This window comes from Pseudophryne corroboree, chromosome 7, assembly GCF_028390025.1.
Source record: "Pseudophryne corroboree isolate aPseCor3 chromosome 7, aPseCor3.hap2, whole genome shotgun sequence".
Classification (NCBI taxonomy): domain Eukaryota; kingdom Metazoa; phylum Chordata; class Amphibia; order Anura; family Myobatrachidae; genus Pseudophryne; species Pseudophryne corroboree.
This window is the reverse complement of record NC_086450.1, coordinates 47,215,219-47,240,692: the sequence shown is the minus strand read 5'-3', so window position 1 is coordinate 47,240,692 and position 25,474 is coordinate 47,215,219. Positions and strand designations below refer to the sequence as shown.

Genomic DNA, 25,474 nt, shown 5'->3' with positions numbered 1-25,474 from the left:
ATATGAAAAGCGTCGGGAAGTAGGTCCCAGAGCTATTCATTTGTCCCCAGCGCACCCTGCACTTAGGGCCTATTTCAGACCTGATTGCAGAAGCAAAATTTTTCTCTAATGGGCAAAACCATGGGGGTAATTCCAAGTTGATCGCAGCAGGATTTTTGATAGCAATTGGGCAAAACCATGTGCACTGCAGGGGAGGCAGATATAACATGTGCAGAGAGAGATAGATTTGGGTGTGGTGTGTTCAATCTGCAATCTAATTTGCAGTGTAAAAATAAAGCAGCCAGTATTTACCCTGCACAGAAACAATATAACCCACCCAAATCTAACTCTCTCTGCACATGTTATTGTGATACCCTGAAACTGCAACCCAAATCAACTGTGGCACTACAGGTGCCAGCATGACTTTAATAAAAGTAAAATGTTTGCTGGAGTTGCATAAGCACTGTGCCAGCAGCCTACAGCTTGCAGCACAGAAGGAGTTAACAGCACAGCTCATAGCAATACAGATCAGTCTGCAAAATGCAAAGGGCATGACTCACCCTTTTGCAAACTAAGAGCGGGAAATCCCAGATAGAATGTGGTCCTGGGAATGCAAAGTTATAAAAGGGTTGTCCTGCAGCAGCCTGCAGAACAGTGAGCTGAGGAGAGTGAGCAGGCAGTTAGGAGACTGAGAGAACAGTGAGCTGAGGAGATCGGGGCAGAGGCGGTAAGACGGAGAAAGAAAGGACCGCGGTGTGAGGGGAACGAAGAGAGCGCGCCCACCCGCCGGACTCGCCGCTGCCTGCCACGGCCGGAGAAAAGGAACAACACCGCCGCGTGTACAAGAGAGGGAGGTGGCTCAGGTCACAGAGGCTTCCTGACACCTGCCCAACATCAAAGTCGCCACGGCACAAGGGCTGGAGATCCGGAAGGGGGGAGATCGCGTGGGAAGAGGATTCCCCTAACAACAGTCATACGGGAGAGGCTGCAGTGACTGGGAGCACGGCTGCAGACAGCAGGAGCAACGAATATACCGCAGGTACTCTCACTTATCCCCAATACCCCAGCTATCCGGGTTACAGGAACCCCAAGTACAGAAGTACTGTACCTGGGTCTTCATAGATGTTTCCATGTAAAGTAGAGGGTTATCATTAACTGCCGCCTGTCAGAAAGGGGGACGCCCCTAACCCTCAACAGCTCCGTCAAAGACTCTCCCTATGTAATAGCGCCTCCTAACGGGTCCATGTTATGACCTTCACACTTATACTGCACCCGGTTGTTACAGCACAGTTCAACAAAAGGTAACAGGACTGTGCAAACCCCTGTTCTTACTGTGCAAGCCAGAACTGGTCTGTTTACTAGTTTATATCACTGGATGATAATTGACTTACCTTTCTGTGGATACAAATGCGGTTGGTACCGTGAATCATTACTGCTGTTCTGTATTATGGAGAAAGTGGTTTTGCATGCCTGTTTACAACTGTTTACCTTGCGTCCACTGACGCCTCCTTAGAAGTCCTCTGTTTCAGTATAAGCAGTCTATTAGAGAGACATTGGCCGCAAACGCACCTGGGGCGCAGGAACTGAACATTACGGTCCAGCATATAACGCCCCCCCCCCCTCGTGGACAGTTTAGGGAGGGCTCCCGCGTTACTGCCAGGACATACTTTACCCTAATAGGACATTATTCTCCAAATGATTGGTAGTAGGGGTGAAGTATTTGATTGTTTGATTTGGTCAAAGTTATACCTTCGAGGTGTTAAAACTGTGAATGTTGTTATAAGACAGGGAAAGACTCAGGTTATTGTAATAATGTTCAACCTATGCAACTGTGTTTAATGAAAATTGAGTTACAGCGGTGACTGATATCGTCAGTGCAATAAATGGTTGTCACCGTCTCCATGTGTCGTGGTCCTTGAGCACATTGGGTTTGGGTTGCCCTTCCGGGGTTCTCCTGGTCCTTCTGCCCCAGCCTTACAGGTGAGGAGAAGAATAGACGCTGGCCAAGACATCATTGAAGAGTGGATACGGCCGATTACGAGACCGACAGAGTTTCAGGTACGAACCCTTTTATAGAGATATTACACTTGGCGTCCGCGAACAGGATCGTTTCAAGATGTCGAACCCAGATGTTCCGGAGTTGTCCTCGGCACAGGGACAACCACCAGCGGCACCCGGAAATCCGACAGGGACAACGGCATCACCGATCACCATGCCATATTACTTTGGGGCCTCATGGTTGCCGACATATGCAGGAAAACAAGTCCCTGGCTCAAGTACTTTCAAGGCATTCAAAGACAAAATGCTCTCCATGTTCCGCCTATAAACGCTCACGGAAGAACAAAAAGTAGAGATCCTGAAGGGACAATTAACCGGCCCAGCACTGAGGGAAGTAGAAGCATGGGAGGATACGGAGAAGAAGAGTGCAGATTGTATACTCCAGAAATTAAGGAACATATTTGAATGCAGAACGGTAGCAGAACTAAAAAGCCGTCTGTACGCAAGAAAGCAACGACCAGGCGAATCTCTACGGGAGTTTGCACTAGGCCTACAGGAAGCCTTGAGGGCTGTACGAACACTAGATCCACTGGATGCCGGACTGACCAATGACACCCTAATTAATTTATTTATGGAAGGAGCACAAGGTGAAGCAATTCGGTCACAATTACGAATGTGGAAACGCCAAAAACCGGACAGTTCCTTCTCTGCATTTAAAGAAGATGTTCTACAGATCTTAGGAATGAATCAGGGCAACGAGGCTGAAGACGACGAGACACCAAGGAAAGTGGACGAAGAAAGCCTCCAGAGCACCCCTTCGTACAAGAATGTAGACACCACTACCCGAGCGGGGGCAGTCCTTCAGCAGGCACAGGCCCCAACAGGGCAAGACCCTATCGAAACCCTTAACCGACAGATGTCAGAAATGACGCTCAGCCTGTCTCGGATGAGCCAGAAGCTGGAAGAACTCTGCAAAGAACCAAGTGGAAGCCGACGCAGAGAAGGGCGTCAAGAACGCGGTGGAAGACGCCACCCTCGATGGGAGGTCACGAGGGAGTCAGGCCGAAGGCCTACCAATCGGTTTGACCCACAGGGTCGACCGATTTGTAGGGGATGTCACCAGAGCGGACACATCGAACGGAACTGCCCACTTGACCCTTTAAACGGGGGGACCCCGAGGCGAGGGACCGACCCTCGGGAGGAGAACCACTGACAGGTCCGCCATCGCGGGATTGGTGGCCCCAGTATGTAGGAGAGTGCCCTCACCTGAACATCCGCATCAATGGGATCGAGATACCAGCTCTCTTGGATACGGGCTCACAAGTCTCTACAATCCGATTCACGGAGTTCCTCCAACACTGGGACGAAGCTACCATTGTGTCCCCACCCACAACATGGCTCCACTTGCTAGCCAGCAATGGACAACCCATCGCCTTCCAAGGCTACTGGGAAGCCGACGTGAAAGTAGGAAACGCCGCCCTGACCCGCCAAGGATACCTCATCACCACGGCGCCCAACGCACACTTGCCACCCGTGATCCTAGGCATGAACATTCTGCGAAACTGTCCAGAGGAACTAGTAGAAGCCCTGCGACACGAGATGAAGACCGCGACCCCTAAGGAGCGAAAGGCCCTGCAACAGACCATCAAAGTACTAGAGGGCCGAAGGAAATTCATTAATGGTCAGGGTGAGATTGGAAAAGCCCGAATCACCGACCGCCAACCTGTTCTGTTGAAACCGAATTCGGAGCAAGTGGTGTGGTGCAAAACGAGAATTGGTCCGGGGGGAAGAAACTACGAGGCTCTGGTGGAACCCTGTGACCGGGACGGACAACAGCCGTTCGCTGTGGCGAGGACACTAGCCAAGGTGGTACACGGGAGGGTACCAGTCCGTCTTCTGAACCCACACTCATATGCCATCAGACTCTACAAGTATTGTCCAGTGGCGAAAGTCAGTTGGATCGACTTCCAAGACATCGTGAGACAGGGGGTAACCATGGCTCAATCAGGAGCGGCAGACGGCGAAAAGTCGGCGGCTGAGGAAGAACCCCCATGGTGGGCCGAGATCCAGATTGGCGATGTTGACACCCCCACTGACCAAAGAGATGGAATATTACAGCTGGTGCGACGCAACGTTGCTGCATTCAGCCAACACCCTTCGGATTTTGGTCAAGCGGATGAAGTGTATCATCACATTCCCACCGGGACAACCCCTCCTATCAAGGAACGCCACCGACCCCTCCCCCCAACTATGTACCAGCCAGTGAGGAACATGATTGCGGAAATGAAAGAGGCTGGAGTCATCCGTGAAAGCCACAGCCCATGGGCCGCTCCACTGGTGATAGTGAAGAAGAAGGACGGTAGCCTGCGCTTCTGCGTAGATTATCGCAGGCTCAATGCTGCAACCCACAAGGACGCCTATCCGCTTCCCCGAATCGAAGAATCTCTGACAGCCTTGAAGACGGCGGCGTATTTCTCCACACTGGACCTCACCAGCGGCTACTGGCAGGTCCAAATGGCCCCTGAAGACATTGAGAAGACGGCCTTCACTACGCCAATGGGCTTATTCGAATTCCTAAGGATGCCATTTGGACTCTGCAACGCCCCGGCCACCTTCCAACGTGTCATGGAGCATTGTCTCGGACACCGCAACTTCGAGATGGTCCTGCTGTACCTCGACGATGTGATAATCTTCTCCAGAAACTACGAGGACCATCTGCGACATTTGGAAGAAGTGTTCCAACAGTTGATCCACTGCGGCCTGAAGCTTAAACCGAGCAAATGTCACCTGCTCAAACCCAAGGTCCAGTATCTGGGGCATGTCGTCAGCGCTGAGGGCGTGATGCCCGATCCGGAGAAGATCAGAGTCGTTCAGGACTGGCCAGTCCCCAAGACCGTCAGAGATGTCCGAAGCTATTTGGGATTTGTGGGGTACTATCGACGCTTCATTGAACAATTTGCCGCAGTGGCAGCCCCGTTGCACGAATTACTCAGAGGCCAATCGGGTCATGAGCGAAGAGGGTCGTCCCTGGTATGTTGGGGAGAGGAACAGCAGCGAGCCTTTCATCGGTTGAAGACGTCCTTAATCGAAGCCCCGTTGTTGGCCTATCCCGATTATGAACAACCATTTCAAGTTTACACAGATGCTAGTCACCGGGGTTTAGAGGCCGTACTCTCCCAGGTGCAGGACGGGCGGGAAAGAGTGATTGCATACGCCAGCCGGGGCCTCCGCAAGACCGAGCGTAACTGTGAGAATTACAGCGCATTTAAGCTAGAGTTACTCGCCCTCATCTGGGCCGTCACCGAGAAGTTTAAACACTATCTGGCCGCCACGCCGTTCGTCATCATGACGGACAATAACCCGCTGGCACATCTGTCCACTGCTAAGCTCGGAGCCCTGGAACAGAGATGGGTATCCCGATTAGCAAATTTCCAGTACACCGTATCCTACCGAAGTGGGAAGTCCAACGGGAACGCCGATGCCCTCTCCCGGTTACCCACCGTGGACATTACAGAGGAAGATAGAGATGTGGATGAGGATGTCGAAACCCCGGTGTTTAAAGTCTCTCGAAAGGGACGAACGGTCACGTCAGACCCCCTATCCGTCACCGGACCTCCACGAGTGGAGAATGCCCTACTGGATGCTCCCACAGTCGACTGGCGCGAGAAGCAGCGGAAGAATCCAGTGCTGAGGGAACTTGTGGCCTTGTTGCACCAGCGGCGCCCATTGACCCGGGCCCAACGGGATAAAGCCGACCCGGAATTGATAAAGTTACTACGGCATAGGGACCGCATTCACTTGGAGGAGGGGATCCTAGTGCGTACCAGCATAGATCCAAGTACCCACCAACCAGTCACTCAGGTGGTTGTATCCAAAGATCAAGCTGCTCTTCTGCTCACGGCCTACCATGACAAGTCCGGGCACTTCGGCACACAAAAGACTGAAGCTATCCTACGCACACGGTATTTCTGGGTGGGCATGCGAGAAGATGTAGAAAGATGGTGCCGCGACTGTGTTCCATGCACAAGGAAAAGGCAGGCCGACATTACCCAAAAGGATCCTCTGCATCCCATTAAGAGTCAACATCCACTACAAATTGTTGCCCTGGACCACGTGAAATTGGAGCCGAGCACCAATGGATATCTGTATGCCCTTACAATAACGGACCATTACAGTAAATTCCTAGTAGCCGTCCCGGCCAAAGACCTCACTGCAAAAACCACTGCTGAACTGTTTTTGAAGCACTTTGCCAGGCCCTATGGGTATCCAGACTGCATCTTGACCGACCAAGGCCCTGCCTTTGAGTCGCAGTTGTTTCACGAACTGTGTTCCTACTACGGCTGTCGGAAAGCTCGGACCACAGCCTATCACCCACAGGGGAATGGATTGTGCGAAAGAGCTAACCAGACCCTCATCGGGATGCTCCGGAGCCTGGTGGCAGAAGATCGCACCAAGTGGCCGACCGTACTCCCCGAATTAACCTATCTTTACAACAACACTGAACATTGCTCTACCGGCTTCACACCGTACTACCTCATGTTCGGCCGACGAGGCAAATTACCCCAGGACCTGGAATTGACCCCTGCTGTGGTCCCTCCCATCGACCCAAAGACCGACTGGGTCTGTGAGCACCAGCGGAGGATAGAAGCTGCCCGAGAAATTGTAATAAAAAGAATTGAGCATGCCCAGCAGCGCCAAGAGATAAACTACAATGCCCACATCCGACCGGAGGCACTGAAGACTGGGGACCTTGTCTGGAAGAAACGGAATCACTGTACCAGCAAGCTTGACGCTATGTGGGAAAGTTGCCCGTACGTCGTGATCAGTGTTCCTGAGGGCGACCGATACACCTACAAGATCCATAAGGGCCCGGAAGGTCCAGTCAGCGTGGTACCAAGAGACCAACTCAAGCTCTGTACCGTAGAGTTACCAATGAGAAGCGCAGATCCACCTGTGGCAGAGGGACGGGAGACCCTAGGGGGCATACCCTTACACGATCCCATGGAGCTCTTAGTGTTTATGGGTGGACTACCACCACCGTATTCAGCCCCACCCATAACGCCAAACCCGGTGTTCAATGGGCCTGTTGAAGACCAGGATCGGCCTAGCCTAATTACCGCTCCTGACGAGAGCGACATCCCTGGGGTTGAGACCAGAAGGTCAGGACGCAGCACCCAGGGCGTCCCGCCTTTAAGGTATAGGGAGTAAACTGTTAACCGTTTCCACTGTATACTTATATCCGATTTGTTTACACCTGTTTATTGTTATGCTTAAATTGAGATTTATATTAGAGACTTTGGCCTGCTGCCATAGGCGTGAGGACACGCAATATTTTAGCTGGGGTGCATGTGATACCCTGAAACTGCAACCCAAATCAACTGTGGCACTACAGGTGCCAGCATGACTTTAATAAAAGTAAAATGTTTGCTGGAGTTGCATAAGCACTGTGCCAGCAGCCTACAGCTTGCAGCACAGAAGGAGTTAACAGCACAGCTCATAGCAATACAGATCAGTCTGCAAAATGCAAAGGGCATGACTCACCCTTTTGCAAACTAAGAGCGGGAAATCCCAGATAGAATGTGGTCCTGGGAATGCAAAGTTATAAAAGGGTTGTCCTGCAGCAGCCTGCAGAACAGTGAGCTGAGGAGAGTGAGCAGGCAGTGAGGAGACTGAGAGAACAGTGAACTGAGGAGATCGGGGCAGAGGCGGTAAGACGGAGAAAGAAAGGACCGCGGTGTGAGGGGAACGAAGAGAGCGCGCCCACCCGCCGGACTCGCCGCTGCCTGCCACGGCCGGAGAAAAGGAACAACACCGCCGCGTGTACAAGAGAGGGAGGTGGCTCAGGTCACAGAGGCTTCCTGACACCTGCCCAACATCAAAGACGCCACGGCACAAGGGCTGGAGATCCGGAAGGGGGGAGATCGCGTGGGAAGAGGATTCCCCTAACAACAGTCATACGGGAGAGGCTGCAGTGACTGGGAGCACGGCTGCAGACAGCAGGAGCAACGAATATACCGCAGGTACTCTCACTTATCCCCAATACCCCAGCTATCCGGGTTACAGGAACCCCAAGTACAGAAGTACTGTACCTGGGTCTTCATAGATGTTTCCATGTAAAGTAGAGGGTTATCATTAACTGCCGCCTGTCAGAAAAGGGGGACGCCCCTAACCCTAAACAGCTCCGTCAAAGACTCTCCCTATGTAATAGCGCCTCCTAACGGGTCCATGTTATGACCTTCACACTTATACTGCACCCGGTTGTTACAGCACAGTTCAACAAAAGGTAACAGGACTGTGCAAACCCCTGTTCTTACTGTGCAAGCCAGAACTGGTCTGTTTACTAGTTTATATCACTGGATGATAACTGACTTACCTTTCTGTGGATACAAATGCGGTTGGTACCGTGAATCATTACTGCTATTCTGTATTATGGAGAAAGTGGTTTTGCATGCCTGTTTACAACTGTTTACCTTGCGTCCACTGACGCCTCCTTAGAAGTCCTCTGTTTCAGTATAAGCAGTCTATTAGAGAGACATTGGCCGCAAACGCACCTGGGGCGCAGGAACTGAACATTACGGTCCAGCATATAACGCCCCCCCCCTCGTGGACAGTTTAGGGAGGGCTCCCGCGTTACTGCCAGGACATACTTTACCCTAATAGGACATTATTCTCCAAATGATTGGTAGTACGGGTGAAGTATTTGATTGTTTGATTTGGTCAAAGTTATACCTTCGAGGTGTTAAAACTGTGAATGTTGTTATAAGACAGGGAAAGACTCAGGTTATTGTAATAATGTTCAACCTATGCAACTGTGTTTAATGAAAATTGAGTTACAGCGGTGACTGATATCGTCAGTGCAATAAATGGTTGTCACCGTCTCCATGTGTCGTGGTCCTTGAGCACATTGGGTTTGGGTTGCCCTTCCGGGGTTCTCCTGGTCCTTCTGCCCCAGCCTTACAGGTGAGGAGAAGAATAGACGCTGGCCAAGACATCATTGAAGAGTGGATACGGCCGATTACGAGACCGACAGAGTTTCAGGTACGAACCCTTTTATAGAGATATTACATTATGTCTGCCCTCCCTGCAGTGCACATGGTTTTGCCCAATTGCTATCAAAAATCCTGCTGCGATCAACTTGGAATTACCCCCCATGTGCACTGCAGGTGGGGAAGATGTAACATGTGCAGAGAGAGTTAGATTTGGGTGGGGTGTGTTCAAACTGAAATCTAGATTGCAGTGTAAAAATAAAGCATCCAGTATTTACCCTGCACAGAAACAATATAACCCACCCAAATCTAACTCTCTCTGCACATGTTATATCTGCCCCCCTGCAGTGCACATGGTTTTGCCCATTAGGGAAAGATTTTGCTGCTGCGATCAGGTCTGAATTAGGCCCTTAGTCGAGAGATGGCAGTTAACGTGCCTTAAGCCACATATTTTAGTCGCAGAAAATAAGAATTTACTTACCGATAATTCTATTTCTCGTAGTCCGTAGTGGATGCTGGGGACTCCGTCAGGACCATGGGGAATAGCGGCTCCGCAGGAGACAGGGCACAAAAATAAAGCTTTAGGATCAGGTGGTGTGTACTGGCTCCTCCCCCTATGACCCTCCTCCAAGCCTCAGTTAGGATACTGTGCCCGGACGAGCGTACACAATAAGGAAGGATATTGAACCCCGGGTAAGACTCATACCAGCCACACCAATCACACCGTATAACTTGTGATCTGAACCCAGTTAACAGTATGACAAACGTAGGAGCCTCTGAACAGACGGCTCACAACAAATAACAACCCGATTTTTTTGTAACAATAACTATGTACAAGTATTGCAGACAATCCGCACTTGGGATGGGCGCCCAGCATCCACTACGGACTACGAGAAATAGAATTATCGGTAAGTAAATTCTTATTTTCTCTAACGTCCTAAGTGGATGCTGGGGACTCCGTCAGGACCATGGGGATTATACCAAAGCTCCCAAACGGGCGGGAGAGTGCGGATGACTCTGCAGCACCGAATGAGAGAACTCAAGGTCCTCCTCAGCCAGGGTATCAAATTTGTAGAATTTTGCAAACGTATTTGCCCCTGACCAAGTAGCAGCTCGGCAGAGTTGTAATGCCGAGACTCCCCGGGCAGCCGCCCAGGATGAGCCCACTTTCCTTGTGGAATGGGCCTTGACAGATTTAGGTTGTGGCAAGCCTGCCACAGAATGTGCAAGTTGAATTGTGCTACAAATCCAACGAGCAATCGTCTGCTTAGAAGCAGGAGCACCCATCTTGTTGGGTGCATACAATATAAGCAGTGAGTCAGACTTTCTGACTCCCGCCGTTCTTGAAATATATATTTTCAATGTTCGGACCACGTCCAACAACTTGGAATCCTCCAACTCGTTAGTAGCCGCAGGCACCACAATAGGCTGGTTCAGGTGAAACGCTGACACCACCTTAGGCAGAAAATGAGGACGCGTCCGCAGTTCTGCCCTGTCCGTATGGAAAATCAGATATGGGCTCTTATATGATAAAGCCGCCAATTCTGATACTCTCCTGGCTGAAGCCAGGGCCAGTAGCATGGTTACTTTCCATGTGAGATACTTCAGCTCCACCGATTTGAGCGGCTCAAACCAATGGGATTTGAGAAAATCCAAGACTACATTAAGATCCCACGGTGCCACTGGGGGCACAACCGGGGGCTGTATATGTAGTACTCCTTTTACAAAAGTCTGGACTTCAGGAACTGAAGCCAATTCTTTCTGGAAGAAAATCGACAGGGCCGAAATTTGAACCTTAATGGACCCCAATTTGAGGCCCATAGATAATCCTGTTTGCAGGAAATGTAGGAATCGACCCAGTTGAAATTCCTCCGTGGGGGCCTTCCTGGCCTCACACCACGCAACATATTTTCTCCAAATGCGGTGATAATGTTGTGCAGTCACCTCCTTCCTGGCTTTTACCAGTGTAGGAATGACCTCTTCCGGAATGCCTTTTTCCTTTAGAATTCGGCGTTCAACCGCCATGCCGTCAAACGCAGCCGCGGTAAGTCTTGGAATAGACACGGTCCCTGCTGAAGCAGGTCCCGTCTTAGAGGTAGAGGCCACGGATCCTCCGTGAGCATCTCTTGAAGTTCCGGGTACCAAGTTCTACTTGGCCAATCCGGAGCCACTAGTATCGTTCTTACTCCCTTCTGCCGTATAATTCTCAGTACTTTTGGTATGAGAGGCAGAGGAGGGAACACATACACTGACTGGAACACCCACGGTGTTACCAGAGCGTCCACAGCTATTGCCTGAGGATCTCTTGGCCTGGCGCAATACCTGTCCAGTTTTTTGTTGAGGCGGGACGCCATCATATCCACCATTGGTTTTTCCCAACGGTTCACAATCATGTGGAAGACTTCTGGATGAAGTCCCCACTCTCCCGGGTGTAGATCGTGTCTGCTGAGGAAGTCTGCTTCCCAGTTGTCCACTCCCGGAATGAATACTGCTGACAGTGCTATCACATGATCTTCCGCCCAGCGAAGAATCCTTGCAGCTTCTGCCATTGCTGTCCTGCTTCTTGTGCCGCCCTGTCTGTTTACGTGGGCGACTGCCGTGATGTTGTCCGACTGGATCAACACCGGCTGACCCTGAAGCAGGGGTTTTGCCAGACTTAGAGCATTGTAAATCGCTCTTAGCTCCAGTATATTTATGTGAAGAGACATCTCCAGGCTTGACCATACTCCCTGGAAGTTTCTTCCTTGTGTGACCGCTCCCCAGCCTCTCAGACTGGCATCCGTGGTCACCAGGACCCAGTCCTGTATGCCGAATCTGCGGCCCTCTAACAGATGAGCACTCTGCAACCACCACAGAAGAGACACCCTTGTCCGTGGCGATAAGGTTATCCGCTGATGCATCTGCAGATGCGATCCGGACCATTTGTCCAGCAGATCCCACTGAAAAGTTAGTGCGTGGAATCTGCCGAATGGAATCGCTTCGTAAGAAGCCACCATCTTTCCCAGGACTCTTGTGCATTGATGTACAGACACTGTCCCTGGTTTTAGGAGGTTCCTGACAAGTTCGGATAACTCCCTGGCTTTCTCCTCCGGAAGAAACACCTTTTTCTGAACCGTGTCCAGAATCATTCCCAGGAACAGCAGACGTGTTGTCGGGGTCAACTGAGATTTTGGAAAATTCAGAATCCACCCGTGTTGTTGCAGCACTACTTGGGTTAGTGCTACTCCGTCCTCCAGCTGTTCTCTGGACCTTGCCCTTATCAGGAGATCGTCCAAGTAAGGAATAATTAATACGCCTCTTCTTCGCAGAAGAATCATCATTTCGGCCATTACCTTGGTAAAGACCCGAGGTGCCGTGGACAATCCAAACGGCAGCGTCTGAAACTGATAATGACAGTTTTGCACCACGAACCTGAGGTACCCTTGATGTGAAGGGCAAATTGGGACATGCAGGTAAGCATCCTTTATGTCCAGGGACACCATAAAGTCCCCTTCTTCCAGATTCGCTATCACTGCTCTGAGTGACTCCATCTTGAACTTGAATTTTTGTATGTACAGGTTCAAAGATTTCAGATTTAGAATAGGTCTTACCGAGCCGTCCGGCTTCGGTACCACAAATAGCGTGGAGTAATACCCCTTTCCCTGTTGTAGGAGGGGTACCTTGACTATCACCTGCTGAGCAAACAGCTTGTGAATGGCTTCCAATACCGTCGCCCTGTCTGAGGGAGACGTTGGCAAAGCAGACTTTAGGAACCGGCGAGGGGGAGACTTCTCGAATTCCAACCTGTAACCCTGAGATACTACCTGCAGAATCCAGGGGTCCACCTGTGAGCAAGCCCACTGTGCGCTGAAATTCTTGAGTCGACCCCCCACCGTTCCTGAGTCCGCTTGTAAGGCCCCAGCGTCATGCTGAGGGCTTTGCAGAACCCTGGGAGGGCTTCTGTTCCTGGGCAGGGGCTGCTTGCTGCCCTCTCTTACCCCTTCCTCTGCCCCTAGGCAGATATGACTGTCCTTTTGTCCGCTTGTTCTTATAGGACCGAAAGGACTGCGGCTGAAAAGACGGTGTCTTTTTCTGTTGGGAGGGGGTCTGAGGTAAAAAGGTGGATTTTCCGGCAGTTGCCGTGGCCACCAGATCCGATAGACCGATGCCAAATAATTCCTCCCCTTTATACGGCAATACTTCCATATGTCGTTTGGAATCCGCATCACCTGACCACTGTCGCGTCCATAAACTCCTTCTGGCAGATATGGACATCGCATTTACTCTCGATGCCAGAGTGCAAATATCTCTCTGCGCATCTCGCATATAAAGGAAAGCATCCTTTAATTGCTCTATAGTCAATAAAATACTGTCCCTATCCAGGGTATCAATATTTTCAGTCAGGGAATCCAACCAGACGACCCCAGCACTGCACATCCAGGCTGAGGCGATGGCCGGTCGCAGTATAACACCAGTATGTGTGTATATACTTTTTAGGGTAGTTTCCAGTCTCCTATCTGCTGGATCCTTGAGGGCGGCCGTATCCGGAGACGGTAACGCCACTTGTTTTGATAAGCGTGTGAGCGCCTTATCCACCCTAGGGGGTGTTTCCCAGCGCGCCCTAACCTCTGGCGGGAAAGGGTATAATGCTAATAACTTTTTTGAAATTAGCATTTTTCTATCTGGGTTAAACCACGCTTCATCACATACATCATTTAATTCCTCTGATTCAGGAAAAACTACAGGTAGTTTTTTCACCCCCCACATAATACCCCTTTTTGTGGTACTTGCAGCATCAGAGATATGCAAAGCCTCCTTCATTGCCGTGATCATATAACGTGTGGCCCTACTTGAAAATACGTTTGTTTCATCACCGTCGACACTAGATTCAGTGTCTGTGTCTGGGTCTGTGTCGACCGACTGAGGTAAAGGGCGCTTTACAGCCCCTGACGGTGTCTGAGACGCCTGGGCAGGTACTAACTGGTTTGCCGGCCGTCTCATGTCGTCAACTGATTTTTGTAATATGCTGACATTATCACGTAATTCCATAAACAAAGCCATCCATTCCGGTGTCGACTCCCTGGGGGGTGACATCACCATTATCGGCAATTGCTCTGCCTCCACGCCAACATCGTCCTCATACATGTCGACACACACGTACCGACACACAGCAGACACACAGGGAATGCTCTTATCGAAGACAGGACCCCACTAGCCCTTTGGGGAGACAGAGGGAGAGTTTGCCAGCACACACCCAAGCGCTATAATATATATGGGAACAACCTTATATAAGTGTTGTTCCTTATAGCAGCTTGAATATATCCAGTATATCGCCAAAAAATGCCCCCCCTCTCTGTTTTACCCTGTTTCTGTAGTGCAGTGCAGGGGAGAGTCCTGGGAGCCTTCCTCACAGCGGAGCTGAGCAGGAAAATGGCGCTGTGTGCTGAGGAGAATAAGCCCCGCCCCCTATTTCGGCGGGCTTTCCTCCCGTGGATTTAGATAACTGGCATGGGTTAAATACATACATATAGCCTTAATGGCTATATGTGATGTATTCTTTTGCCTTAAGGTAATAAAATATTGCTGCCCAGGGCGCCCCCAGCAGCGCCCTGCACCCTCCGTGACCGCTTGGTGTGAAGTGTGTGACAACAATGGCGCACAGCTGCAGTGCTGTGCGCTACCTTCATGAAGACTGAAGAGCCTTCTGCCGCCTGTTTCCGGACCTTCAATCTTCAGCATCTGTAAGGGGGGTCGGCGGCGCGGCTCCGGGACGAACCCCAGGGTGAGACCTGTGTTCCGACTCCCTCTGGAGCTAATGGTGTCCAGTAGCCTAAGAATCCAATCCATCCTGCACGCAGGTGAGTTGAAATTCTCTCCCCTAAGTCCCTCGATGCAGTGAGCCTGTTGCCAGCAGGACTCACTGAAAATAAAAAACCTAAAAAACTTTTTCTAAGCAGCTCTTTAAGAGAGCCACCTAGATTGCACCCTGCTCGGACGGGCACAAAAACCTAACTGAGGCTTGGAGGAGGGTCATAGGGGGAGGAGCCAGTACACACCACCTGATCCTAAAGCTTTATTTTTGTGCCCTGTCTCCTGCGGAGCCGCTATTCCCCATGGTCCTGACGGAGTCCCCAGCATCCACTTAGGACGTTAGAGAAACTGGAATTCTCTAATTTAAATGCCGGCTGGTTGCACACGGCCTAAGGCAAAAAACAGCATCACGGCACTAGTTTAGTTGCATTTCTGCTGGCACCTCAGGAGTGGTACGAGAAGAAATCCTCTAGTGAGGCTGAACAGCATGTCAATTGAATAGCTCCGGGACCTTCTTCCTTGCACTATTTATATTGAGCTGAATTGAATCACCCCCATTGTCCCTATATCGTGGATTTGGAGTCTGATTTTAAATATATTTATTGCACAGAGGTCTCTATTATGCTAGTAGGCTTTGTATTAGTTTATAGCCTTTTGACAAAGGATTTCTTAAATATATTTAAATGGTTTCTTAAACCACACCCACATTAGATAAACCACTGCTGCAAATGTTTTGTTGCACAAATTTTTCCATTGCAGTTTACTGGTAGAAAAGCAGGGGCCAAATGCTTGTGTTTGTCCCCCAGGCTAAAAGTTGCCAGACAGCCCCAGAGTTTCAGGGCATGTAAGTGTTTAGTTACACACAACACCATGGCTATTTTGTTGTCCAGATCTTCCATTAACTTAATAGCGCCGCACCCACGGCGACCCCTACACATTTTGTTCACACACCAGCCAGTGCCTCACCAGCCACTGACCTCACCGCACGCCACTGGTATGCAGTAACTCACTACAGTATTTGCATCCATTAAGTGAGATCCGCTCGAATCCGTCTGGCCCATAGTGTGCAAGTTCGCTACCAAAATAAATAAAACATTAATATAATGAATAGTTTTATATATAAAATGTGGTGATTATAAATATTATAACAGCACTGGAATTACTGTCATTACAAATGCCTAATTTATATACATATATATATATATATATATATATATATACACACACAATATATATATATATATATACACATTATATATATATATATATATATATTAGAGATGAGCGGGTTCGGTTTCTCTGAATCCGAACCCGCACGAACTTCATGTTTTTTTCACGGGTCCGAGCAGACTCGGATCCTCCCGCCTTGCTCGGTTAACCCGAGCGCGCCCGAACGTCATCATGACGCTGTCGGATTCTCGCGAGACTCGGATTCTATATAAGGAGCCGCGCGTCGCCGCCATTTTCACACGTGCATTGAGATTGATAGGGAGAGGACGTGGCTGGCGTCCTCTCCATTTAGATTAGGGTTGAGAGAGAGAGAGAGAGATTGACCTGAGGCTGTGATACTGTAGAAGAGAGTGCAGAGTTTAGTGACTGACGACCACAGTGACCACCAGACAGTGCAGTTGTTTGTTTTATTTAATATATCCGTTCTCTGCCTGAAAAAAACGATACACACAGTGACTCAGTCACATACCATATCTGTGTGCACTGCTCAGCCCAGTGTGCTGCATCAATGTATATATATATCTGACTGTGCTCAGCTCACACAGCTTATAATTGTGGGGGAGACTGGGGAGCACTGCAGTGCCAGTTATAGGTTATAGCAGGAGCCAGGAGTACATAATATTATATTAAAATTAAACAGTGCACACTTTTGCTGCAGGAGTGCCACTGCCAGTGTGACTAGTGACCAGTGACCTGACCACCAGTATATATAATATTAGTAGTATACTATCTCTTTATCAACCAGTCTATATTAGCAGCAGACACAGTACAGTGCGGTAGTTCACGGCTGTGGCTACCTCTGTGTCGGCACTCGGCAGCCCGTCCATAATTGTATATACCACCTAACCGTGGTTTTTTTTTCTTTCTTTATACATACATACTAGTTACGAGTATACTATCTCTTTATCAACCAGTCTATATTAGCAGCAGACACAGTACAGTGCGGTAGTTCACGGCTGTGGCTACCTCTGTGTCGGCACTCGGCAGCCCGTCCATAATTGTATATACCACCTAACCGTGTTTTTTTTTTCTTTCTTTATACATACATACTAGTTACGAGTATACTATCTCTTTATCAACCAGTCTATATATTAGCAGCAGACACAGTACAGTGCGGTAGTTCACGGCTGTGGCTACCTCTGTGTCGGCACTCGGCAGCCTGTCCATAATTGTATATACCACCTAACCGTGGTTTTTTTTTCTTTCTTTATACATACATACTAGTTACGAGTATACTATCTCTTTATCAACCAGTCTATATATTAGCAGCAGACACAGTACAGTGCGGTAGTTCACGGCTGTGGCTACCTCTGTGTCGGCACTCGGCAGCCCGTCCATAATTGTATATACCACCTAACCGTGGTTTTTTTTTCTTTCTTTATACATACATACTAGTTACGAGTATACTATCTCTTTATCAACCAGTCTATATATTAGCAGCAGACACAGTACAGTGCGGTAGTTCACGGCTGTGGCTACCTCTGTGTCGGCACTCGGCAGCCCGTCCATAATTGTATATACCACCTAACCGTGTTTTTTTTTTCTTTCTTTATACATACATACTAGTTACGAGTATACTATCTCTTTATCAACCAGTCTATATATTAGCAGCAGACACAGTACAGTGCGGTAGTTCACGGCTGTGGCTACCTCTGTGTCGGCACTCGGCAGCCCGTCCATAATTGTATATACCACCTAACCGTGGTTTTTTTTTCTTTCTTTATACATACATACTAGTTACGAGTATACTATCTCTTTATCAACCAGTCTATATATTAGCAGCAGACACAGTACAGTGCGGTAGTTCACGGCTGTGGCTACCTCTGTGTCGGCACTCGGCAGCCCGTCCATAATTGTATATACCACCTAACCGTGGTTTTTTTTTCTTTCTTTATAGTCATACTAGTTACGAGTATACTATCTCTTTATCAACCAGTCTATATTAGCAGCAGACACAGTACAGTGCGGTAGTTCACGGCTGTGGCTACCTCTGTGTCGGCACTCGGCAGCCCGTCCATAATTGTATATACCACCTAACCGTGGTTTTTTTTTCTTTCTTTATACATACATACTAGTTACGAGTATACTATCTCTTTATCAACCAGTCTATATATTAGCAGCAGACACAGTACAGTGCGGTAGTTCACGGCTGTGGCTACCTCTGTGTCGGCACTCGGCAGCCCGTCCATAATTGTATACTAGTATCCAATCCATCCATCTCCATTGTTTACCTGAGGTGCCTTTTAGTTGTGCCTATTAAAATATGGAGAACAAAAATGTTGAGGTTCCAAAATTAGGGAAAGATCAAGATCCACTTCCACCTCGTGCTGAAGCTGCTGCCACTAGTCATGGCCGAGACGATGAAATGCCAGCAACGTCGTCTGCCAAGGCCGATGCCCAATGTCATAGTACAGAGCATGTCAAATCCAAAACACCAAATATCAGTAAAAAAAGGACTCCAAAACCTAAAATAAAATTGTCGGAGGAGAAGCGTAAACTTGCCAATATGCCATTTACCACACGGAGTGGCAAGGAACGGCTGAGGCCCTGGCCTATGTTCATGGCTAGTGGTTCAGCTTCACATGAGGATGGAAGCACTCAGCCTCTCGCTAGAAAAATGAAAAGACTAAAGCTGGCAAAAGCAGCAGCACCGCAAAGAACTGTGCGTTCTTCGAAATCCCAAATCCACAAGGAGAGTCCGACTCCAATTGTGTCGGTTGCGATGCCTGACCTTCCCAACACTGGACGTGAAGAGCATGCGCCTTCCACCATTTGCACGCCCCCTGCAAGTGATGGAAGGAGCACCCGCAGTCCAGTTCCTGATAGTCAGATTGAAGATGTCAGTGTTGAAGTACACCAGGATGAGGAGGATATGGGTGTTGCTGGCGCTGGGGAGGAAATTGACCAGGAGGATTCTGATGGTGAGGTGGTTTGTTTAAGTCAGGCACCCGGGGAGACACCTGTTGTCCGTGGTAGGAATATGGCCGTTGACATGCCTGGTGAAAATACCAAAAAAATCAGCTCTTCGGTGTGGAAGTATTTCACCAGAAATGCGGACAACAGGTGTCAAGCCGTGTGTTCCCTTTGTCAAGCTGTAATAAGTAGGGGTAAGGACGTTAACCACCTCGGAACATCCTCCCTTATACGTCACCTGCAGCGCATTCATAATAAGTCAGTGACAAGTTCAAAAACTTTGGGTGACAGCGGAAGCAGTCCACTGACCAGTAAATCCCTTCCTCTTGTAACCAAGCTCACGCAAACCACCCCACCAACTCCCTCAGTGTCAATTTCCTCCTTCCCCAGGAATGCCAATAGTCCTGCAGGCAATGTCACTGGCAATTCTGACGAGTCCTCTCCTGCCTGGGATTCCTCCGATGCATCCTTGCAGGTAACGCCTACTGCTGCTGGCGCTGCTGTTGTTGCTGCTGGGAGTCGATGGTCATCCCAGAAGGGAAGTCGTAAGCACACTTTTACTACTTCCACCAAGCAATTGACTGTCCAACAGTCCTTTGCGAGGAAGATGAAATATCACAGCAGTCATCCTGTTGCAAAGCGGATAACTGAGGCCTTGACAACTATGTTGGTGTTAGACGTGCGTCCGGTATCCGCCGTTAGTTCACAGGGAACTAGACAATTTCTTGAGGTAGTGTGCCCCCGTTACCAAATACCATCTAGGTTCCACTTCTCTAGGCAGGCGATACCGAGAATGTACACGGACGTCAGAAAAAGACTCACCAGTGTCCTAAAAAATGCAGTTGTACCCAATGTCCACTTAACCACGGACATGTGGACAAGTGGACAAGTGGAGCAGGGCAGGGTCAGGACTATATGACTGTGACAGCCCACTTGGTAGATGTATGGACTCCCGCCGCAAGAACAGCAGCGGCGGCACCAGTAGCAGCATCTCGCAAACGCCAACTCTTTCCTAGGCAGGCTACGCTTTGTATCACCGGTTTCCAGAATACGCACACAGCTGAAAACCTCTTACGGCAACTGAGGAAGATCATCGCGGAATGGCTTACCCCAATTGGACTCTCCTGTGGATTTGTGGCATCGGACAACGCCAGCAATATTGTGTGTGCATTAAATCTGGGCCAATTCCAGCACGTCCCATGTTTTGCACATACCTTGAATTTGGTGGTGCAGAATTTTTTTAAAAACGACAGGGGCGTGCAAGAGATGCTGTCGGTGGCCAGAAGAATTGCGGGACACTTTCGGCGTACAGGCACCACGTACAGAAAACTGGAGCACCACCAAAAACTACTGAACCTGCCCTGCCATCATCTGAAGCAAGAAGTGGTAACGAGGTGGAATTCAACCCTGTATATGCTTCAGAGGTTGGAGGAGCAGCAAAAGGCCATTCAAGCCTATACAATTGAGCACGATATAGGAGGTGGGATGCACCTGTCTCAAGCGCAGTGGAGAATGATTTCAACGTTGTGCAAGGTTCTGATGCCCTTTGAACTTGCCACACGTGAAGTCAGTTCAGACACTGCCAGCCTGAGTCAGGTCATTCCCCTCATCAGGCTTTTGCAGAAGAAGCTGGAGACATTGAAGGAGGAGCTAACACGGAGCGATTCCGCTAGGCATGTGGGACTTGTGGATGGAGCCCTTAATTCGCTTAGCAAGGATTCACGGGTGGTCAATCTGTTGAAATCAGAGCACTACATTTTGGCCACCGTGCTCGATCCTAGATTTAAAGCCTACCTTGGATCTCTCTTTCCGGCAGACACAAGTCTGCTGGGGTTCAAACACCTGCTGGTGAGTAAATTGTCAAGTCAAGCGGAACGCGACCTGTCAACAACATCTCCTCCTTCACATTCTCCCGCAACTGGGGGTGCGAGGAAAAGGCTCAGAATTCCGAGCCCACCCGCTGGCGGTGATGCAGGGCAGTCTGGAGCGACTGCTGATGCTGACATCTGGTCCGGACTGAAGGACCTGACAACGATTACGGACATGTCGTCTACTGTCACTGCATATGATTCTCTCCCCATTGAAAGAATGGTGGAGGATTATATGAGTGACCGCATCCAAGTAGGCACGTCACACAGTCCGTACTTATACTGGCAGGAAAAAGAGGCAATTTGGAGGCCCTTGCACAAACTGGCTTTATTCTACCTAAGTTGCCCTCCCACAAGTGTGTACTCCGAAAGAGTGTTTAGTGCCGCCGCTCACCTTGTCAGCAATCGGCGTACGAGGTTACATCCAGAAAATGTGGAGAAGATGATGTTCATTAAAATGAATTATAATCAATTCCTCCGTGGAGACATTGACCAGCAGCAATTGCCTCCACAAAGTACACAGGGAGCTGAGATGGTGGATTCCAGTGGGGACGAATTGATAATCTGTGAGGAGGGGGATGTACACGGTGATATATCGGAGGATGATGATGAGGTTGACATCTTGCCTCTGTAGAGCCAGTTTGTGCAAGGAGAGATTAATTGCTTCTTTTTTGGTGGGGGTCCAAACCAACCCGTCATATCAGTCACAGTCGTGTGGCAGACCCTGTCACTGAAATGATGGGTTGGTTAAAGTGTGCATGTCCTGTTTATACAACATAAGGGTGGGTGGGAGGGCCCAAGGACAATTCCATCTTGCACCTCTTTTTTCTTTTCTTTTTCTTTGCGTCATGTGCTGTTTGGGGAGGGTTTTTTGGAAGGGACATCCTGCGTGACACTGCAGTGCCACTCCTAGATGGGCCCGGTGTTTGTGTCGGCCACTAGGGTCGCTTATCTTACTCACACAGCTACCTCATTGCGCCTCTTTTTTTCTTTGCGTCATGTGCTGTTTGGGGAGGGTTTTTTGGAAGGGCCATCCTGCGTGACACTGCAGTGCCACTCCTAGATGGGCCCGGTGTTTGTGTCGGCCACTAGGGTCGCTTATCTTACTCACACAGCGACCTCGGTGCAAATTTTAGGACTAAAAATAATATTGTGAGGTGTGAGGTATTCAGAATAGACTGAAAATGAGTGGAAATTATGGTTTTTGAGGTTAATAATACTTTGGGATCAAAATGACCGCCAAATTCTATGATTTAAGCTGTTTTTTAGGTTTTTTGGAAAAAAACACCCGAATCCAAAACACACCCGAATCCGACAAAAAAAATTCGGTGAGGTTTTGCCAAAACGCGGTCGAACCCAAAACACGGCCGCGGAACCGAACCCAAAACCAAAACACAAAACCCGAAAAATTTCCGGCGCTCATCTCTAATATATATACATACACACACTATCTGAATACCCGTGCTTTCAAGTATTTCCATGCGTGTAACTTTAAATTTGAAGGACTTCCTGGTAAACTACATTTTTAGTCTTTCCTTCAGGCTGGAGAATGGCCAGGCTGCCTCTCCATGAAACCGCCCGAGAACACACCAAAACAATGAACAGATTTTATTGTACGGGAATCTGTAGTCTCTGTGTCTTATTTTCTAGGCAACCGGATATACCTAACGTTAACTGGTTAGTTTATCACAGAAGATCAACAATTAGACTTACAACAGGACATGCTCTGCCCGTCGCTGTCAATCTTTGTCAGGCCACACCTCCAGGCGGGCCTTTCCCGAATTGATGCTGTCAAAAGGCTGACACTGAGGAGAATAATCCGCCTCCTTCTCTGCCCCATCCTGATTCTGATCCTGCCCTGCTCAGTGCTGTAAATGCTGGGACGACAGGCCAAGCTCCGCCCGCTTTATGTTAAATATGTAAGGTTTGCAGGGATAGGCTGACTCTATTCCAAAGGGCCCTAGGTGTCCTTGCTTAGCTTCTCACTCTCCTTAAGGCTCCTCCTTTGAGGTAAAAAGGTAAAGATATTCGCACACTTATGGTCACTGGGAGATCTGTCGGTACCCTTTACACAGCAGATAAGAAGTTGCTGACTATCAAGCTTGCATTTAAAAGTCAAAATATCTCTCCTTTCCTCCTATTGCTTTCTGAGAGGTTTGGCAATGTTTAGTTTAGGTGACACGTTAACCTCTGATAATTGAGACACTATCCTCTTCTGACTGTAAATAGGTTGGTTAAGTACTTATATCTGAAATCTATAGCTATATATAAAAGGCAAATACCACTGACTCATCACAAAATGTCCTGTACCGTAAGGCTGGACTTCCTTGCCAGTGGCAGTTGCAGAGCAGTCCATTATTCAAATAGGGGAGCCACACCCAGCGATGTTTGGCAGTGTTTAGGGGTGGCAGTTGATGTGGCTCCCCTATTTGAATAATGGACTGCTCTGCAACTGCCACTGGCAAGGCAGTCTAGGAACAGAGCACTGTGTCCTCCCCCCTCCGCGACTTGGTATCACCAACACCATGCATTCCATATAGCCCCGGCTGGCTGGACTGTCTTAACTCTCCTCTGTGAGGGGGGAATTCCCAATAATCATCTCACCCCTTTTAACCTCTTTGTGGGCGGGATGTACTAAAGCAAAAATGCGGTAAAACCCCCAAAAACGGGGGTTTTACCGCATTTTCATATTTACTAACACCCTACCGCCGCGTTTTCGGCGTCCAGGGTATCGCCATCTCTGGATGGCGATACCCTATAGAAGCCTATGGGCTTTTTTTCGCCGACCGCCGCAACCCGTCGACACCGCCGCAGACGCCTCCCCCCCTCCCCCCCAGCTTACCTTCCTCAATGATGCCCCGGACCCGGAAGGTAATCTCCTCCTCCCCCTAGCAACGCAGCCGCACGTCCTTCCGGCTGCAGGGGGGAGGAGGAGGCGCCGGGGGCAGCCTGCTGCTGCTACCCGGCATCAAGGCAGTGTGGGGGCCCCATGGAGGTGACGGAGACCCCCCGCAGACCACCTAACAGGTATCGCGGGGGGCCTCCGTCACCGCATCGCGATGTTGATCGCATATGTTAGTACATACGCGATCAACATCGCTGCGGTAACCGGCGAGGTGCGGCGATGTATGTTAATACATCCCGCCCTGTGTGTGTAATTTAGAAAAATCCTTTCTTAGTGGGTGCCTATGGGCGGCATGTACTAAAGGGAAAATGCGATAAAACCCCCATTTTCGGTGGGTTTTATCACATTTTCATATGTACTAACCCCTGTCCGACGCGTTTTCGCCCATGAGGGTATCGCCATCTTTGGATGGCGATATCCTATAGAAGCCTATGGGCTTCTTAACGCCGGCCGCCGCAACCTGCCGCCTCCGACGCCCCCCGCCAGTCTGTTAACCATTGTTATACTCCAGCCTGTACAGAAATTAGGTTTAGATTCCCATTTATAGTGCTCTGCTTCTTACCTTCTTCTTGGAGCAGACAGACGCGTAAAAACATCATCTTTACAGCGTTTCTTTTTAATAGACGGTGAAGGTTGTGACCCAGCTACAATACAGAAAATAAAATAAAAGATCATGTTAGGTCTATCGGACTGGGCATGTGATAACCAATTACAGTGCGGCACCGTACTTTTCAAATGTCCATGTTTTATAGTAATACACACACTATAATTACACACGCTGCACTTCAACTGGTGCACTTGTCTGTTCAGGACCATAATGAGGGGTGTGCCACCGTGCCGCCGCCCAGGACGCATGGGGTGTTTTAGATTTTGGGTGTAAACATGCCGGGAAACGCTTAGTAAATACACGCTACACACTGAGGAGCAATCCATTCGCCTACTCAGAGGTGTACTACACGTTAGTAGCCCACTGGCAGTGCTCCATGGCTTATGCAAGCCTCTTGTTCATTGCTGCAGAACAGCTGTAATGGGGCCCATACATCAGCAATAAAGAACGTTTCACCGGTTCTGCTTTTTTTCCAAATCAACCAATCCACAAATATGCTCTTATACATTGCCAATATGTGTCAGCCAGAGGTGGATTAAGACCTCTTGGGGCTCTAAGCAAGATGCCGATTTGGGGCCCCTTCCTCAAACATTCCTCAGTGTGCCCCCCCAACAATTATAGCAGCCCCCCTAGTCAGTGTATGCTCCCCATTCCGCCCCCCTACAATTATAGCAGGCGGATGGTAGTTGTACTAGTGTATTTAATATTATTTTAATACCTACCGCTAAATCCTTTTCTCGTAGTCCATAAGGGATATTGGGGACACATTAGTACAATGGGGTATAGGCGAGGTCCAAAGGAGCCAGTGCACCTTGAATTTCTTCAACTGGGTGTGCTGGCTCCTCCCCTCTATGCCCCCTCCCACAGGCAGTTAGAGGTAAAAACAGAGCCCGAAGGAGAAAAGGACATATTTGAGAGAAGGAAATGAATAACAAGGAGTGGTGAGATTTATCACCAACACACCAATAACATAAACACGACCAGCAATGGCACTGAGCCTGCTCTGAGGAAGCTCCGCATCCTGTAATGGCGCCCGAGCTTCAGGGTTATTTGTACTGGCAATGTCTCCCAAATAGTGTAAAACATAACAAATGCCAGTTTCCACTGAACAGCTGCCAGTGTACACAGGGGGCTATAGCGGGTCCCCCCCAGGAGGGTCCCGTATGCCTCCCCTGCGTGTCAGCCGCACCTTGAACTG

At 49.2% G+C, this 25,474-nt stretch overlaps 1 protein-coding gene across 2 annotated transcripts in view; it reads right to left on the bottom strand.

The window, feature by feature from the left end:
* The window catches only part of LOC134944515 (uncharacterized), a 463,054-nt gene that overhangs the window by 20,924 nt on the left and 416,656 nt on the right, over positions 1–25,474 (bottom strand). For both annotated transcript variants that reach the window (XM_063933135.1, XM_063933136.1), the window contains one exon: positions 24,232–24,313. In XM_063933135.1, the coding sequence (XP_063789205.1) occupies positions 24,232–24,313 (82 nt within the window). The remainder of the gene's footprint in view (positions 1–24,231; positions 24,314–25,474) is intronic.